This window comes from Xiphophorus hellerii, chromosome 20, assembly GCF_003331165.1.
Source record: "Xiphophorus hellerii strain 12219 chromosome 20, Xiphophorus_hellerii-4.1, whole genome shotgun sequence".
NCBI classification, from domain to species: Eukaryota; Metazoa; Chordata; class Actinopteri; order Cyprinodontiformes; family Poeciliidae; genus Xiphophorus; species Xiphophorus hellerii.
The window spans coordinates 34,477,645-34,497,954 of NC_045691.1; the positions used below are offsets into that span (position 1 = coordinate 34,477,645).

The 20,310-nt window shown below is 38.9% G+C and overlaps 1 protein-coding gene across 7 annotated transcripts in view; it reads left to right on the forward strand.

The window, feature by feature from the left end:
* The window catches only part of foxp1b (forkhead box P1b), a 309,660-nt gene that overhangs the window by 144,547 nt on the left and 144,803 nt on the right, over window positions 1-20,310 (forward strand). For 5 of the 7 annotated variants that reach the window (XM_032548975.1, XM_032548971.1, XM_032548974.1 and 2 more), the window contains one exon: window positions 2,362-2,525. In XM_032548975.1, the coding sequence (XP_032404866.1) occupies window positions 2,373-2,525 (153 nt within the window). In that variant the 5' untranslated portion in view covers window positions 2,362-2,372. Of the gene's footprint in view, window positions 1-2,361; window positions 2,526-20,310 lie in introns of those variants that run through there. The other 2 variants (XM_032548970.1, XM_032548977.1) reach the window with 1 other exon arrangement.

Consider the following 20,310-nt stretch of genomic DNA (forward strand, 5'->3'; position numbering starts at 1 on the left):
AACAAACAAGTACTTGAAATCGTTTAAACTGTGCCCCCTGAATCTATAACTTGTGAAAGTTTAACTTTTTGAGTGGAATTATGGGACTTAAACAACTTTTTCAAGATATTACATTTTTTTTGGAAAGGCTCTGTTCATGAGAAACTGACCTCTTCTACCTCTGCAAAGGTCTGAAAATCAGCCACTTGTGTGGATTTAGGTTTTGTGTGTGATTATTAGTTAATTTATTATTTAATCTTGTTCCCTTGATTATTTCCCCTGTGTATTTAGACTTACCTGTCTCCTCCGTTCCCCCTGGTTCCTTGTCGTTATCATAGTTGTCTTGATTCTACCATTGTGTGCTGACCTGAGATCCTGTTTGTGTCTCGTTGCTCACCTGTGGTTCCTGGCTTTGTGCACTTTGTGGACAACATTAAACCCATTTCTCGACTTCATCCTGGGTCTGACAGCGTCAGTCCTCATCATCACAAAGCCGCTTCATGACACCACTGTCCTCTTTTGCTCTGCTATAAGATAGGGCTGACTGACAGGTCACGTCTGCACATGTGCGGTTAACAGTAGTCAACTTAGCAACTTAACGATTTTTTAGACAAAAAACTGGTATCAGCCAAAATTGAAATCTGCAGGTCAGGCTTTCTAAACAGCCTGACCTGTGACTGGCCAGGAAACTGCATTCAGTACACCCCTACATAACATACAGAAAGTTTGAATTTTGAAATCAACTGGGTGTTGCTGTGGTGGTGCAGGGGTTAAACACAACCCACATGTGGAGGCCTTAGTCCTGGAAGTGGCTGCTGCAGGTTCGATTCCTGGCCTAGTGACATTTGTCGCATTTCTCTCATTACCCACTTTCCTTTCAATTCACTATCAAATAACGACCACTAGGGCCAATAAAACCTTAAAAAAATACAATAAAAATCAACTGATTGGAGCTTTGTGGATTAAATTTTTGTAAAGCCAATATTAATTTCAGCCAAATAAGGTTTCTCTTGGAGAACTGTAATATCATAACATCAAGGTTCTTACTCATCGGTCTACTTGTGAGTTGGTTTTGTGTTCACTATAGACTTTCTGGGTTCTGCAGTTACAAGCTTGCAAATTCCACATTCTGGGTTCTTAACACAAAAATGATTGAGTTTTAACATTTGTAAATCGGTCTAATGCTGTCAGTATCTGATTTTATTCCCACTCCGAGAAAAACATTTTTAAAAAGTCTGTGCTTTTTCTGACTCAATTTGTAAGGAGTAACTGAGTGTTTTTCTCTTTGTCACTGTCTCCACATTAAAGAGACAGTATCATGAAGAATTTACTTTTCTGAGCTTTACATTATAACATGATTATAATGTTATTTACTCATTAAAAACATACTTAGACTGTTGTCTTGACTCTTTCATGCATGTTTGAGAAATCCTTCAATTTCCCTTGGTAACTATTCACTTGTGCAAAACTCCTGGGTGGGGTTTGCTCCGCCTCTGAGGTGAAGCTCCTCCTGAGAGCTGCCATTTAATGAACATGAACTTCAGAGGTGGAAGCTCTGTGAGCTACACTCCCCCTCTCAGCTCCTTCAGACTAACCAGCAGCAATTAGCAAACACTTGGTGGAATTGCACATCTGCTGGGTTTATTATAGAAGCTACTTCTCAGAGCAATGCTGGTAAAAACATTGTTAAAGTTTTAATAGAGGAGCGCTGTTTTGATGACTTTCTGAAGGCAGAGTTTCAGAGGCCCAATTTCAAGGCATTAAGTGTCAAAGTAAAAATTTGTTTAAGTTATATTTGGTGTATATAGCATTTTTATAACATTTGACGGTTTCATTGTGCTATAACATGTCATATTTTATAGCACAAGGGGCAATATTAAAACATAATATCGCTCCTTTAAAAGCACTATTATCAGTGTGTTGCTATCAGATATAAGACAAATGTTGAATTTATGAGTTTCCCACTGGCCAGTCAGGGCTGATCAAAATTAAAAATTAGCCTGTTCTTGTTCTCTAGGGAAAATTAAAAAGGTAAAACTGTGGGATGGATGAAAATAAGAACGAGTATCCCATACGTTCAATACAAGTTAGTTTATTGCATACATTTGAAACATAAAAACAAGAAAAATGTGAGCCTCCAATTTGTCTAAGGGATTAATTAGTCTTTTTTTGTAGACAAGGGAAAGTGTCTCTGCCTGCACCAGTTTGCAGCAATTGGTGAAGGATCTAGAGACAAACTCTGGTCACTCAGGAAAACTGAAAACATTGCTTTAAAAGCTTAACTTTTTATCTCCATAGCGATAACTGCTCTGTGTTATTTCGGATTTTGCTTCACAACTTCCCATTATAACGACTGTCTCCTCTCCTCTTCTTTCCTTGCAGGTTTTTAAGTCATGATGCAAGACTCCACCACTGAAACGGTGGGACCAGCCAATCAAAATGGAAGTGCAAACATGGATGGCGTACTACAGGAGGGAACGCCTAAAAGTGCCACACCTTTGGTGGACGTGACGGCTGCAGACCTCCTGCATCTCCAGCAGCACCAGGTACACCCTATGCACAGCCCCACCCCTTCTGTTTTCACACCTGTCTTCACTTTATTAAGCCATGTCAACAGCAGGCCCAACCTATTGCTTAAAGTGCCACTTAATAATTAATCCCACCTCCCAGTACATCCGGCACGTAAACACATTATTATTATTATTTATGTATATCGAGGCCCGTTTTGAATATTTTAGGAAGGGGAAGTGCTCTTTTCTGTGTGATTGTTTGGTTGCCAGTGTGTTTATCCTTGCTCGGAGCATCTGCATCTTAATCAAATATTTATCATCATGTTCAGACATATTTTAAGCTTGTAGGTGCTACAGGATTCTGTAGACAGTTATGAAATGATCACATCCAATAGGATGACAGCCTTTTTCCTCTGGCTCGTTGTAAACAAGCCTCACACTCTCAGACGCAGTGTGGAGACCCATGGTGTCGTTGAAGCTGAAGCTCAAATGGCAGACTTAAGACACATAGACAAGCTCTTTCTGTTGGTGTCAATGTTATATGTGGCACACGACAGTGTGTTTAAGGAAACAGCACAGAAAAGATCAGTGTGTCTTCTGCTATCTTGGTCTCCGATATAGTCACAACTTGGGTTGTTGTCAGGAACTGTTTGGTGATGATGCACAGGCTCTCTGCTGTTGTCTGTTGTCACAGCACATCCATCAGTGTGTGTAACAGTCCTGCAGCACAGAACATGGAGGAGGGGGGATGGTAGTGGTGAATATGGAGCAGAGCAGTGACTTAGTGTTATCATTTATCAAGTTCCAGGAGAGCAATTTTGGTATTTTGATGATGATAGATACAGCACCCTGTGTGATTATTGGCCCCTGGTTAGGGCTGCATTTATTTCTTGCTTAAAAATATTCCATGTTAAACAGAATCGTAAAAAAAAAAATAAAGAAGCTATGAAAGGTAGATTTTAAATCTTGGATTTCAAAGTGTTAATGATGCCAAAAACATTCCCACGGCCTTTGGAAGAAAATCAGACCCCGCTGTAAACTAGTTCACCATAGTTTACAGCGGTCTAGTGGAAAAGCGCCTTTAGTGAAACATTCAGTAGAGTGTGGGTCAGCTTATATAAAGACTACAATGTGTTCTACTACTCTTTTTCCCTTGGATTTTTATATGGAAATCATTCATTGACTCATTTTGATCTGCATCATAGCAGCCAGCAGGTGATTTTCTAATGTACAATCACACAATCTCAAGAAAAACATTTTCCTGTTAGTCACATTGTCTGTCTTGGAGCATGGGAAGCTTTTTGTAACAAGGATGGGTCAGTGTGTGTCCAGCTCCTTGGGATCCTCCTGAACTCCTCCCATCCCCTCTTAGATCCCAATCCTTGATCTCACCTCCCACATATCCCTTTTTCTCCAGCTCCAGTTGTCAGTGAGAAAAGCACAACCATACTGAATGCATTACCGCAGTAGTCACACAAAACCATGGATAAAATTTCAATAACTGCAGGCCACAGTTGAGTAAACAGTTGCACTGAAATCTAATTCCTGTTGACTTTTCCTTCATTCTTTGCCAGGGGCTCTTCTCTAATATGCTCCGTAAAGACAATGGGGTTACAAGTTTGATAAATGTGAGGCAGGGAGGCGGATGGACAAAGAAGGGGATTTCAAAGTGGCGTGGATGCGTACTTGACACATCCACAAGATGGAAACAAGGCATCAGTACTAGAGTAGAGCCATTTGGGCTACAATGCTGCCAGTTGTTTAGTGGTGTAAATATTGGTGCCCTGACAGCATTTAAAATAATTTAAAAAAACATCTTTTTAAGTTGAAGTTAATACATTTTAATCAATATGTGACAATCTCTCTCAAGATTTGTCTGTCAGGACCTGACAGAAAATGTGTTTTTATGATCCCAGAGTGAGTTCTTCTAAGCTATCTATGTTTGAGACTCGTATGTTGAAGTAAGAAAGGAATTAGTTTTTTATTTGCCTTTTTGTTCTAACTACGATGTCTTTTCATTAAGTTTTTGGGACTTTTAAATTGTTGGGTGGCAATAAATACAAGATGCATGCGACTTGTTAGTATTGTGAGGACAGTAAAACTCACTAACACTAACAGTTAGCTGCTAAAGTTGGTAAGTAGCATCTGCTTTGCAATGTTCTGCTTGGATGCATTTGGTTGGTTCTGATATTTCTGTTGCCACAATTTAAAACTTTAATAAAATACATGGATTTTATGTTTCTCCCTTATTTAAATCGGGACCAACTCTAGTAACAAAAGCACAATATTTTGAACGATCAAACCACTGGCTGCCTTAGAAGTATGAGATTTATTAGACACATCTTAAACATGATGTATTTATATAGAGGTCTGATGCAAATGTTTAATAATGTTCAACACTCTACAGGTTGGGTTATTTAACAATCAAATTGGCAACTACTGAGCAAAGTATAGCAACACAACAGTACAGAATTTTGCCATTTTATTGGGCAAAAATAACAAAATGTGTAGGTTTTTAAATCCAGAAATAGGTCTACCTTGGTCCACCCACTAACACTGTTTTACAATTAAAGAGAAGATGATTTCAGAAGAGCACTTTTTGTCAACAGGAAAAAGGGCAAGTACTCTATAGCATGCCTCTGTTGCTAGGGGTCACATTTTCTGCCCTCTGATTTGTACTCACACTCCTTCCATTTTACATCTAGAAAGGATCTAATTGTTCATTTCCTTGGCCTGGATTTGAAATAAAGGGCAGCATGTCAATCTGAATGGAGGTGGTAAATGACAATGATGGAGACAAAAGATGAGATGTCTCTCTCAGCTCCTGTCACAATACTTTGTTTGGCTTCTTTGGCTGCAGACAGTCAGTGTATCAGGGTTCTCATTCCTGCACAACAAACCATGTTAATTGTCCTTGGGGAGTTATGATCCTTTCATAATCGCTTGATAACTTTCCACTTCCCTGGCAACTCACTGTCTTTTCTTTTAAGTTTCATTTGCGGCCTTTCTCTCATACAGCTTTAACCAACACAAAAGAGGCTTTTTGCTTCCTTTTTTGTGTGTCTTTGTTCTCCTCAAAAACATCCAAGCGTGATCCAGAAATCAATCTCAAACGTTCCTTCGATTCAAAGTGGAAATGTCTGAGAGTCCCTTGAGTAAGTGGGAACAACAAACCTGGTGGTGGCATATCATTTATTCTTATTAGAGAAAATAACTATGAAAGACAGTCCTCATTAATAAAGACGGGGGATGAAATAATTGTAATCTGTTTGATCATCTTGATTCTGACAGGGGAATTCATCTTGTTGGACTAGTCAGATTTGGGGGAAGTGGACCATAAGGTCGATATAAGCATCTTTATTAGTTAGTCAAATACTGTTTGTTAAGAATCAAGAGTAAGGGGGGGCAGGAGAGGGGTGTCTGTTTTCTGTTTTGTTTTTTTTACTGCTGTTGAAATTACACCAATCTCACTGTAAAAGGAACTTGGCGTGCCATCGGTTGTGTTGTAATGCTTTGATATTTAAGTGTGCTTATAAATATTTTCATACATCTTATTATTTTTAATATCACACAAAGTGTCTGCAAGCAGTTTTCAGACCACAGTTTTTTCTCTCTCCCTTATCCTCTCGCCTGCCACAGAATCTGAGTATTTATTTTCTCTCAGTAGTTGTTTGCGCCGCAGAAGTTGTGGTTTTAACGTTATTCACATGAGGAAGTGAAGATACTGAAAGGGGAGGAATAAAATGCCAAAACCCCAATTGTCTGAACACATGGCGCTTTTGCAATAGCCTGTTTTGTGATTTAAATGATTTTGTAACGGGAAGTTGTGTTGTGAAGCTGCAGCTGTCAGATAAACATGTTGCGACACTCACGGTGATGACAGTAACGATATCTGGCCGTTTTAGTCGACTCTGAAGCTGCAGCTCTCAGGATATTCCTCCCAGTATTTCCTGTGATTTATGCTCAGCTTTGTCATACCTGTTTATTCATGCTCATTGTTAAATCACACCCGATTTCAGCGGACAGAGGATTAAACTTTAACATCCTGTATTTTGGATGTTTCTTTTTTCATGTTTTGATGATCCGAAGTTGCTCTTATTTACTGTGTGATTCTGAAAATGCAAAACAAGAAAATATAATTTTCATTTTGTTGGGTTATTCACTCAGTTTTGTTCTGTTTTGACAGTGAACCATTCAGTTGTGGGCATTTTTTTTCTTCTCTTGTTCTGGTTGAGGTGTTGGTCCTGTTGCGTGTAAAGAGAGGACAGAGTGACACGCATTACTGTGGCTGCACAAAGAGCTGAGTGGGCCCATATTTCCCGTTTGCATAATGCAACAGACCGTCCCCTGCGGAGGCTTCACAAGGTGGAAATGCTGTTTTTTTTTAATTCACCAACAGCTCTATTCTTTAGAGATTACAGAATAGAACAGTAGAGAGAACACTGACGAGTAAGGATGTAACAAGATATATAATAATGTATATAATATTAATATATACAGTATAATAACACAACAGTATTATGTCAGAGTACATTTGTATTATTTCCGACTTGGAACTAATAAAATATGATACCCAAGTATAAATCAACTTGCCAGATTTAGCAATACCTAGCGTGTCTGGATCGGATATGATCATCTAAAATACTCAGACTAAAATCCTGGACTGAATATCTCTTCATTGAAGAGATGCTCTTTAGACTTGGCTAGAGATTGATAAAGCCTTTACTTACTTGCGAAACACAAGCTAAGCACTTTTTATTAGTATTAGAGCTACTTTAGAATTAGAAATACATTAAAAAACTATCTATAGATTGCTCAGGCTTAATATATTACTGTAATAACATATTCTTTGAAAACACAACTTTTATTGTCAAACCTTTACTCCATTTGTAAGAACAAACAAAAGGGGGATTCAGAGGAATTTCCCCAACATTTTCCTAAAACCTCTCCATGTTTTATCTTATAAGGTGATTTATCATCAAATCCTTCCTGACAGGAACTCACAGATATGCAGTGAGCATTTTGAGGTATCCAAGAGATGCTTGAAGATCAACCACTCAAGTACAGTTTTTGCCAGTCTTTGGCACAAAGTCTCCTTTTGTTGGCTAATAGTCAGATTGAATGCACTACCAGCTAGCAAGGACTTTATATTGTTTTTCTGGTCCAGATGAGGGCAAATGAAATACCAAATTGAACATACATTTCAATACATAAGCGTAGTTCAATTTGTAGGTAACATTTATTATAGGTTTGTGTACCTACTAGCAGCACATCCTGCTAAAAGAATCCTCCAATGTCTTTCTTTTCATAACTCCTCCACCAGTGCTCAGGTATCATCACGCACCACGTTCATATTGCCACAGGATTTCCAAGCCGAGGCTCTGGCTTATTGGAAAAAGCTGGGAGAGAGGATAACATCAGTGTTATGACACTGCATATTGCCCTAAATTGCTTATTGGTAAAATGATAGTGCTGGTCCAATTTGAATAATTTTATGGAATCCCTCACAGAACAGTTTAATTATGTTATCACACAACTGGCAACATCTGTCTTTATACCACAGCACATGACAGTTTTATTACAGGCTGGATTTCTGTGCTGGTTCTGGCAATTGATGTGTGATCTGATTAATAATCACACAGATGGAGGTGAAAATTGAACAGTGCTGCGTCGCCATGTTGGGGGCGGGAGGGATCATTATTAAAGGAAGTGGGGAAAAAAACCTTTTCTGTCAGTGAAAATATGGCGGTTTACTTTCTTCTATATCGTGACATACATTCATTTTTAAATATGGGAGTCTTTTTTATGTTGTTGTGATCTATTTCTCTCTCCGTTTTTGTTAGTGAGTTCCCAACACCTCTGCTTTGTCTTATAGAACCCTGCCTATGAACTCATCCGTTTTGTTGAGTCTATCTTTCCAGCTGAAAAGAGACGGAGCACAGGCTGCATGTGTGCCGAAGCCCCTAGTTTAAAATATTGTGTTGCTTAGGTTGACATCCTGTTTACACACCCCGCTGATGTGGGCGGCAGGAGGGGCATTACAAGAATTGTGTTACTCTGCCATAATCAAAGTGGACACATGCTCACACTCAAACATCTCCTACCAAAGCTGGAAAATCTGCCAGGTGCCCTCTCTGAATAAATAACTATGTTTCTCAACATAAAATATACAACTTTTTGTACAAAACGTTTCTGTATCAAGATTAAAGGATACTACCCCACTAGAGATGAATCAGTTAGAGTAGTAACCGGTTTACGATTTCTGGTAATACCAAGGTGTAGCTGATCCTGATTTCTTTTCATGGACAAAAAAAAATTAAAGCTGCAAGCAGCATTGACATCCATCAACGCCACCCACTCGCCATCGTCAACACTCTCATACAGTTTTTGTAATAGACCACAAGGCGATACACATCAAGGTGTTCAGCAGTACTCCCCAATGATGAACAGAAGATCTGGTTAATGACAGTTGAGGGAGACATAGCTGCTGGAATAATCTAGGGGGCACAGAGGCATCAAACTCCAATTTATTGCCATTGGTGTCTTTAGAGTTTGGTGCAAATTGGATGACACATTTGTGATTTAGAGCCAACCATATGCAGACGGCGAGGGATTAGAATTCGCCATTCAACCACTCCCACATGGTTCAGCCATCAACCAGTGTTGAGAGCAGGATTTACTTTCAAGTTCTTTGCCATTAAACACAGGTTTATATCTTTATGATTCAAACAGTAAAAGGAAGAAAACCATCAGGAAGAAGGTGACTTCCTGTTGAAAGGGGGTAGGGATACGGTGATGTCACCATTTGACCATGTGAATGTGATGAGCTCTGGTCTGTTATAACAGAAGGAAAGTTTTATGCAGCCAGGAGCTTGTGTGTGGAAGTTATTCCACCTTATTGTTTTATGGGCCAGTGACCAGATTTTGAGGTTTAGCCATGCCCACACACTTTGACGTAGGAAAAAGATTTTGACAACTTTGACCTTCAATCCCTCAGGACTCTGCTGAGTGATTCTGAAGTCTGTATGTCAAAAGCTGCAGAACGAGTTTGCTCAGATACAATATGTGTAAAAAAGTCATTTTGATCCAAACTGTTTACACTTTAAAGCAAGTGAGACCAACTTCTTATCTGTCTTCTGACTCAAGATTACTTTGGTTAGGTTACTTTGGACTCTAAGGGGGTCAGAGATAGAGCTTTCCAAGAAAAAAAGAGACTTCAGGTTCTGAGGGGGCGGGGCTTAGTTAATATCCTCACATGACCCCACAGAATTGTTGGACATCAAACATGGCTGACTCATACCAAATTTGGTGCAATTTAACCTTTGTATGTGAAAGTTATTTAGTTTGTTTAACCCGTAACCAAGGTCGCCTCTTGGCCATGGGTCCTAAACATGCTCAAAAACTCACAATTTTGATAACTTAAGTGCATGAATGAACCCGGCAGGTGAAAATTCCTAGGAGGAGTTTGAGGTATGTAAATGTGAAAACTGGCCAAAATTTGAACTTTGACCCAAAATGGTCACCTCCCTATACATTTTAGGGCATACCTCTAATAAACTTTTTTTTTTTTTTTTCTTGATTCAGGAGGATCTACCTATGTACTGTATTTCAGATCTCTATAACATACAGTTTGTCCTATCTCACATTAGGAGGCACTCTAGAGCCGTTTGTCCACGCCCACTTTGTGTTTCCACTGGTATCTGAATATTTTATGTGGGGGACAATTTTGGGTGAAGTTTGGAGAGTTTTTGATATGTTGATTTCAAAGACACAGAGGCTCAATTTCAAGGCGTTAAATTACAGTGAATTTTTCTCTAAGTCATATGTTATACATTTTTATAAAAACTTAAGGTAACAGTTATTTGATTATAACATTTCCTCTCTAAGACTATTTATCTCCAACATTCATCAAAATACTAAGCTAACTTACCCAAATCTACCATTAATTGCAACATCTCTTAGCTATGATGTTCAGGGAAATTAATGCTTACCTAAAGCCATTTCTCATATTCATTTACTTTTTTATAAGCGACATTATTCTCCATCAAAGGGCCTCTAATGCTAAACCCCCATGAATGGGTTTACCCAGCGAACAAACACCTCCCATTTGAATGCTACGTGCGTATGCTGGTATCATTAGCCAGAGTGAAGTGGCTCTCATCGTGCGTTTCGCAGATGGTCTTTGATGACCATGGCGCTGCATGTTTTGTGCTGAACTGGGCTAAACTCTAAACTTGGAGCAGGTGTCTGAGGCAGCTGGTTGGAGGCAGCCAGGGAACCGCGTCTGCGTCGGCTCTGTATTAAATGGCTTAGAGGGAGGCCTCGGCTAGCCAGAGGACTAATGCATCTTCAATGTTTTATTTAAAGCAATGTCAGGAGCTGCCTTTCCAAAAGCACACACAGAACACAAGTAATTTTTGTGCTGTTTAGCTGAGCAACTTGTGTGTTTAGAGTTGTAAATAAGTAACCGTTTTAACAGACCTCATGGGGAAGAGGAGAGAGTTGGGAAAACACACACTTACACATGACTTTCCTTTAATGGCCATTGTCAAACGAAATTAGAGGCTTTTTTCAACATATTGTAATGTTTACATTTAGCTGAATAATAATAATAATAATAATAATAATAATAATAATAATAATAATGATGCCATTTTAGGGTGAAGTTTTTTCGTTAAGCATTTCCAATCTGACCCAATTTATTAAGGATAGACTTAAGGATGCACAGCTCCTCCTGGGAAAACATTCAAGAGCAGTGTCCATTCATTTTTAATGAGAGCACTACTTAAAAAAAAACTTCACTGAATTAATATGTATCAGTGAAGTATTTTCCTGTGCAGAAAACTTCAGGGTAATTAATATTCATAGGCTGTGCTTGTTAACACCCCCCCAACGCCAGTGCAATGTAGATCCAATTAACATAGAATAGACCCCAAGGATTTGGACAGATAAGGGTTAAATGAGCTATTGAAATTGAAACTGGGACCGTCTCTCCCATTTCAAACAAGTATTTGTTTCCGTAAGCTTGGTACACGTTGCTGCTAGAAGCTGATTTTATGTACGGGTGCAAAGGTAGAGGCGCCTTAAAAAAAGAATCTTGTTCATATGTGTTGAAGTGCAAGAGCACATGAGCACAGCAGACATGTCTGTAGGGAGAATATTACCTACAAAGAAAGGCTAATGTGAAAACCCTGTAGTGAGCCAGGCTTTTATATCTTATTTATAATCTAATGGTAAAGCATCGGACTTACCGGATTAAAGTTCTTGACACAGGTCAGTGTTTTTCATTTCCATCTTTACTCCTGTCCTGTCCAGAGGAACACTGTAAACGCAAACATGGTATTTAATTAAAAATAGTAATTTGACTTAAATCGGTTTCCTTCAAATTGCGGTCACACTCACTTTTTGTAAGTTATTTGGAATCTGTGGTTGATAAGTTTCTTCAACTCATACTTGAGCTGGATTAATTAAAAAAAAGCAAGTATTTGCTTGTGCATTTTTTCAAGTACTTTGACTCAATACTGCATGCATCCAACTACAAATGCTTTATTTTAGTTTTTTTTTTCTTTTCTGGAGACAGTAAATTATCTCATCTGACTCATGATATTTAATATTCATGAGTCAGATGAGAGATAATCCCAGCGTTTCCATAAACAGGGGCGCATTCACATAGCAGAACATCAGAACAAGTGTCCATGTGTCATCTTATCTTAAGCTAGGCTGTCAGTACTATGCTAACTTTAGTTGCCAACGACACACTGTGCTTGTCAGAGACAGGACTACCACTGTTTATTGACCTAAGATTAGCGTTATGGTCACAGTCAACAAACTTAATGGGTTTTTTTGGAGGTCATTAATAATTAATTGCAATTTTTTTACATGCAAAAGTCCCAAGCTGGAATCTTTGTATTATGTTTCTAGTATTCCTGTAAATTTGACGAACAAGCAACACCTGCAAACAACAGTGACGGTCGAGAGTGAGAGTGAATTAATCTTTATTGTAAATTTTATCAGACAAACTATTTTTTGTTTATTTGATTTTGATTTTTTTCTTTTTCAAATATTTGATGTAATTAGTAATTCTGTGAAGTGGGAGAGAAGGGTGCTATGGTGGTGCAGGGGTAAAGCACAACCCATGTATGAAGGCCTTACTCCTCGACCCGGCTGTCGGTCCCAGCCGGACTCTGCTTTTGTTTCTTCTTGCTGCACATTCATACCTGTCAAAAGTTAATTAATTAATTATTCAGTACAGCTGACTGGTTATTAAGGGAATCTTGTTATTTTCTCAGCAATTTGCAAGTTTTAAATGATCAGAAATAAAAAAGGGAAGGTTTCCAGATTATTTCAGATCATATTGTTAAAGACAAAGAAGAGAAGCTACAACCACTAAAATCAGATGCCACTCCATTTTACTAATATTTAATGAAGAAGGAAGTTGCACTCAGTGTCGTCTTCAGTGGTTCTTGGAGTAGCGCCACCACAGACAAGAAGGTAAACAGGTTTCTCAAAATACGTAGTTTTACACAGTGCGGTGTGAAAGTGAACCACACCTACTGAAAATGTAACAAATGTAATTTTGGTCCCCAATCAAACCAAGTCTACCAGAATATCTGGTGTGAAAACACCTTCAAATGTCTATTAGCACATTTTCATGCTATCAATGTCTGCGAATAATGCCTATTAGCATAAGTTTAAGCTAATGTTGGTCACAAATTTAAGCAAAACAAGATTCAACTTTGTATCCGTGGATGTAAAACGAAGCACATGTGTTAAAGCTTTCTCTTTGACGGTCTGGATTACAGATGCACCGATCTGATATTAATAGGCATTGGTCCCGATATTGAAAATAATTCTAAATCGGGTATCGGTGACAAAGTGCCTAATTAATAAGGGCAGATTTCTTCAATCTAATTCTATGCTTTATGCTTGGAGCAATTGCATGACTTCTTATGTATTTTACATTATATTTAGAATTCAGGATTGCATTTTCTGACCCATTTGAAAGAAGGTTTGTTTGGTAACATTGTAAAGTTGTATTGTTCTTTCATGTTTGAATAAACTTGTGAAGCTACTGGTGTAAACAAGTGTGCTGGACTGCTGCAGATGTGTCAAATTTGTAATTCAGTACATTTATGTCCGTGTTTTAAAAGATTAAATGTTCAAAGTCAGTTTAGCACTGTTTTTATGTATCAGGTTGGTATCGGCCAATACTAAATCTGAGATATCAGTATCGGTGAAAAAAGTGGATTGATCCATTCATGTTTTAAATGATGAGTTACAAATGGGGTGGATATTGTTAATTATCACATTGGGCAAGTCTTGCAACCACCTTGTATAAAACGCAATTTTCAGTAGAGTGGAAGTGAAACAGACGAATGTGTAACCCGATTCTTTTATGGATTGTGCTGATTTTGCTAAATGATTAGGTCCTGACACCTTTTTTCTTTTAAATTGGTGGTTTCTACGTTTATCCTGATGAGAACAACAGAGTATAACCATATCGGCTGCCTGCTCCAAGTCCTCTCCCAAGTCCCTCTCCCCTTTTGATGACATGACAAAAGGGCAGCAGGCAGGCAACTATGTTGCACAACTTTTAAAACTAACAAAATGAACCTTTAATACAAAGAGAATGAAAAACCTTTGTTTGATGCCATTTTGTCTGTTAGCTCCCAAAGGTAGAATATCAGAACGGACCAGCTGCATTTTTGTCCATTCTAATTGGTCCATATTAATAAATGGAATTCATAAATTCAACTCACTGGCTCTTCTTCAACCTCATACATCAAGAACTTAGCATGGAGAAGGATAATTCTCCACAGTAGTGCCTTGCAAAAGTATTCGGCCCTCTTGAACTTTTCAAATTTTTGCCACTTTTCAGGCTTCTAACATAAAGATCTAAAATTTTTAGTATTTTGTTAAGAATCAACAAGTGGGACACAATCATAAGATGGAACAAAATTTATGGGATATTTTAAACTTTTTTAACAAACAAAAACCTGCAAAGTGGGGCTTGCAATATTATTCGACCCCTTTACTTTCAGTGCAGCAAACTCACTCCAGACGTTCAGTGAGGAACTCTGAATGAGCCAATGTTGTCCTAAGTGACTGATGATGATAAATAGAATCCACCTGTGAAGGAGGGGTTAGGGTGCTGATGCACCCACAGTCACTGGAAGGCCTTTTCTTTTCTAGTGCTAAGAATAAAGCCCAAACTTACATGTGAATGCCAGACAGTCTTATTCAATAAATTATGATATGATGTGTCTTTAATATAGTAAATAATAAAGACGCAAAACTATTTTTGGGTCTGGTTGTGGCAGCTGGTGAATAGAGTTATTACTGTATTCTATAAAATGTGGCTTAAAGCTGAGATGCTGATGTGTGGATATGTAAAATATATATTCTCTCTGCTAATAAAGCTATAGTTTGGTTCCTGTCAGTTCTAGAAACAAGAGAGAACAAAGCGAATTTCTCTTTATAATGGCCCATAATTTAATTTTACTTAATAGATTATCTAAAATTTAACAAACATTGACTCCTATGCTTTATAAAATGTTTCATCCTATTTGAGGATTGCTCTGAATATTGCCATGTTCTATGAACAAATGATGCAATTTGTCCAGGGAAAAGTGCAGAAAAACAGGTGGTTATATTATTTTTTTTCTCAGTTTATCAGCTTAATGTCACAGACTCATTGCCATGGCAACCAATAAACAACAGCCTCGGGAGTGCAGAGTAAAGATTACTTTTCAAAAGCATCAGGAATTAAGACTAAAAAAAACCCACAAAAACATTTACCACACAAAAACGGACGTACAAGCACCAAACAGAACAATCTGTTGCAGATTTATGTTTCTGAATTTCCATTTTGCGATCTTTAGGAAGTGATCGCCTGAACACTAGCGGTGGTTGATTAGCTAACTTAAACATCTGCACTTCTGATTATCTATCAGAAAATGTATGTAGGTCGCCTTGTTTTTGTGTTAACTGAACCGAAATACTCTGAACTGCTCAGCAAGAGTACATGTTAAGGTTATAAAAGTTAAGCTAGCATAGCTAACCTACTCTCCACTTTTTTATATACTTTTTTTTAATTAAAGCTTTTTACTAACTTGTGAAATGTGATCCCTTTGGACCTTGTTGTCTTGCTATAGTAGTGTTGACAATATCAAAACTTTGCATCCCTTTTTCAGATTCTTTGCTTGATTGTGTCATTTCTACGACCACAATATTCCTGACTCAATGCAAAGCAGCAGCGCATGTGGCGCACTGCTGCCCAGCGCACAGTAAGTCACGTGATGTCCAGACCACTAGATCACTGAGTGTAGATCACATCTATGTAACTGGGCATCTATGCCGAGGTACATAGATGAAGGCACATAAAGAAAAAAAAGTGCAGGAAATATTGATGAGGACTGTCCTCTTCATGCCAGAGTTGGTGGGGACATGTCCACACCAGTCCTTCAGAAAGTTATGCCTATGGTCTCAGGGTTGTGTTTAAAGCGCAGAGTGCTCTCATGAAGAACAAGGAACACACCACACAGGCCCAAGATACGGTTGTGGATACTGTTGTCATGGTTTGGGCCTGCTTTTCTTCATCGGGGAGAAGAAAAGCAAGAAAACATCTTTAAGATGTTTTAAGGTGGTTAAAACATCTTAAAACAGTTTTAACCATCAGTTTTAAGATGGTTAAAACTGAAGGAGCCAAATACAGAACCATTCTGGGAGAAAACCTGTTGGAGTTTACAAAAGACCTGCGACTGGGACGGAGATTTACCTTCCAACAAGACAATGATCCCAAACATAAAGCAGAATCTACAATGGAATGGTTCACAAATAAACATATTGAGGTGTTAAAATGGCCAAGTCAATGTCCAGACCTGAATTCAATTGAGAATCTGTGGAAAGAGCTGAAAACTGCTGTTCACAAGCATTCTCCATCCAACCTCACTGAGCTCAAGCTGTTTTGCAAGGAAGAATGGGCAAGAATTTCAGACTTTCCATGTGCAAAACTGATAGATATACCCCAAGCAACATGCAGCTGTATTCGCAGCAAAAGGTGGCGCTACAAAGTATTAACGCAAGGGGTCAGAATAATATTGCACGCCCAACTTTGCAGTTCATTTGTTAAGAAAGTTAAAAATATCCCATAAATTTTGTTCCGCCTCACGATTGTGTCCCACTTGTTGATTTTTCACAAAATAATACAAATTTTAGATATTTATGTTTGAAGCTTGAAAAGCGGCAAAAGGTTGAAAAGCTCAAGGAGCCCAAATACTTTCGCAAGGCATTGTATATACATATATACACTGCTGCACTGCTTTAAAACTACTGCATAGTGATCTTTCTCTCTCTCGTCCTATATATATACACTGCCTGGCCAAAAAAAAAGTCGCCACCAAAAAATGGTCACACTCTCTAATATTTTGTTGGACCGCCTTTAGCTTTGATTACAGCCCGCATTCGCTGTGGCATTGTTTCAATAAGCTTCTGCAGTGTCACAAGATTTATTTCCATCCAGTGTTGCATTAATCTTTCACCAAGATCTTGTATTGATGATGGGAGAGTCTGACCACTGCGCAAAGCCTTCTCCAGCACATCCCAAAGATTCTCAATGGGGTTAAGGTCTGGACTCTGTGGTGGCCAATCCATGTGTGAAAAAGATGTCTCATGCTCCCTGAACCACTCTTTCACAATGTGAGCCCGATGAATCCTGGCATTGTCATCTTGGAATATGCCCGTTCCATTTGGGAAGACAAAATCCATTGATGGAATAACCTGGTCATTCAGTATATTCTGGTAGTCAGCTGACCTCATTCTTTGGGCACACAATGTTGCTGAACCTAGACCTGACCAACTGCAGCAACCCCAGATCATAGCACTGCCCCCACAGGCTTGTACAGTAGGCACTAGGCATGATGGGTGCATCACTTCACCTGCCTCTCTTCTTACCCTGATGCGCCCATCACTCTGGAACAGGGTAAATCTGGACTCATCAGACCACATGACCCTCTTCCATTCCTCCAGAGTCCAATCTTTATGCTCCCTAGCAAACTGAAGCCTTTTTTTCTGGTTAGCCTTACTGATGAGAGGTTTTCTTACAGCTACACAGCTGTTCAATCCCAACCCCTTGAGTTCCCTTCACATTGTGCATGTGGAAATGCTTTTGCGTTCACAATTAAACATACTCCTGAGTTCTGCTGTTGTTTTTCTTTGATTTGATTTGACCAAACGTTTAAGTAATCGCCGATCACGATCACTCAGGATTTTTTTCTGACCACATTTCTTCCTGGAAGACGATGGTTCCCCACCATCCTTCCAGTTTTTAATGATGCATTGGACAGTTCTTAACCCAATTCTAGTAGTTTCTGCAATCTCCTTACATGTTTTCTCTGCTTGATGCATGCCAATGATTTGACCCTTCTTAAACAGACTAACGTCTTTTCCACGACCACAGGATGTGTCTTTTGCCATGGTTGTTTAAGAAATGAGGAGTTACTCATTGCATCAGCTGGGGTTAAATAACTTGTTGCCAGCTGAAAGATAATCGCCTATGCAGTACTTATCCAATAGGAGGCTTGTACCTATTTGCTTAGTTAAATCCAGGTGGCGACTTTTTTTTTGGCCAGGCAGTGTATATATATATATATATATATATATATATATATATATATATATATATATATATATATATATATATATATAAAATGTCTATAATATTATATATAGGAAGAGAGAGAGATATATCACTGTGCAGCAGTCTTAAATCAGTGGACCGACATACAGTGTGTACTTGTTTCATCGATATTTATATATATGTGCATTAAAGAACAGTGACAGCTCCTATTTTGGCATTTGGCGTGCAATATGATAAAGCACCAGTTCTGGTGATCAAATGAGCCTTCACTGAAGTAAATATGCACGGACAGTCGCAGCGTGTGTGGGGTCTGTTCGAGTGAAGTTGATTGTTTGACATATTTTCACCCTTCAAAGTATATATCAGTGATTAATAACAACCCAGTGTGCGTTCAGCGGTGACACGGCCTCTATTTGAGAGAAAAATGGCATGGGTCAGTGTTTGCCGCTGAATTGCTGTGTACCATTTAGAGAATGATATGCCGTGATGGGCTGGCTGATGATAAATAACGGCGGCATGAACGACATGTGCCATAAATACTTGGCCACACCAGAGACAGCAATTCATATAGATTCCCATATGGTGTATTTTAAATGAATAATGAAAACAAGGCTTTTTTACCTCCAGAACATTATGTGCTGCTCACTCACTCTCTCTCTGTGTTTCTCTCTTTGGCTTCTGATACAATGTTATTTACTTGTTTACTGTTTTTGACATGATGTAATGGGATTGCTGTGGAAATACTAGCTATTAAATGGCACAGAAAATAAGACAGTCCCTTTTGTCTTCCCCGTATCTCTGCTTCTTTATTTTATTTTTTTCTGTATTTTCTCTTTCCCCTGTACACAGGAATATGTTCTGCATTTGACTGAAGGAACACGAGCCTTGAATATAAGTAACTGTTTTTTGCATTAAGTACTCCCTGCAGGTAGAGGGAGGGGCGGGCAGAGGGTGCAAATATCATGTCCCTGTATGAAATGCGAATGTGAAATCTAGCATAAAGAAATATTTATGACCGTTTTCAGCTTGATTAGAGCTGGATGACATGCCTAGGAGGCAGTGAGTGGACAAAAGGCAGCGTTGCTGCCTCTGGGCACGTTACAGAAAGAGATGTTTAAGGAGTGAATGCTGTTTGAAAGATTGTGTGTGTATGTGAGAGAGGAAGATGGAGTGATCTAGTATGGAGTGTGGTGGGGAGTGTTGAGACCAACAGGACTCAGCGGGAGGAGCAACACACTTACTAGCAGATGCTAAGTGAGATTATTAAAGCACTAATTGAGCTGTGGCTTGTTTTTTGGACAATTTGTCTGCTGTCCAAAAAAAGCAAACATGCATATTTTTAGAAAGCAAAACAATGATTATGTACATACTTTCTATTCAATCTGGAGAGACTCAGACAGAGATAAGAAGACAATTACAAGAGTTTATTGACAAACAGAATTTAAAGTCTTTGGCGCTCGGGCCCCGGCTGGGGATTACGGTTATCGCAGCGTTAGCGATAGGCTTCAGATGAGCATTCCCGATGCTGTTAGGAACGTCATCCCCCGGGCCCGGCACTGGTGGTGGAGGTTGAAGAAGGGTGCGGGCCTCAGGACCGGGCGAATGGAGGAGAAGGGGTGGTGGTGGGTTGAGCTCGGCTGGAGAGCGAAGGACACCATGAATGAAGGTCCTTATCAGCTGGGGCTTGGTCGATGATTGGACGTGACGTGGCTTGGTCCAGCGTTGATAGGTCGACGATTGTGGGCTGGTCGCTTCAATTAACGGGTCCCGGTGGAGATAAAAGAGTCTTCCAGTTTGAATTTGCGCCTAGGCTTCATTTCTTGACAGAACAATATATTTCAGCTGAACTTGTCATCCCAGTCATGTGACTGCAGTTTTCTTGTTTGTTTTTTTCAAGCAGACTACTGTTTGGATTCTTTGCTGTGACTTGTTTGCTTGCTCATAATGCTAGCTTTTCTGTGTACTTATCATATAATGAAACTTGCTCAGCAAAACTGATTCAAAGAGCCAATTTTGTAATGGGTAGAACATAAACTTAAATTAATGCATATATTTTATGTATATTGTAGAGATGCACCGATACGAAAATTTGGACCGAGATCCGACATTATTGCTGCTGTTATGACCGATAACCAATATTTGACTATATTAAAATTCCAAAAATTTTGTATATACAGTATATGT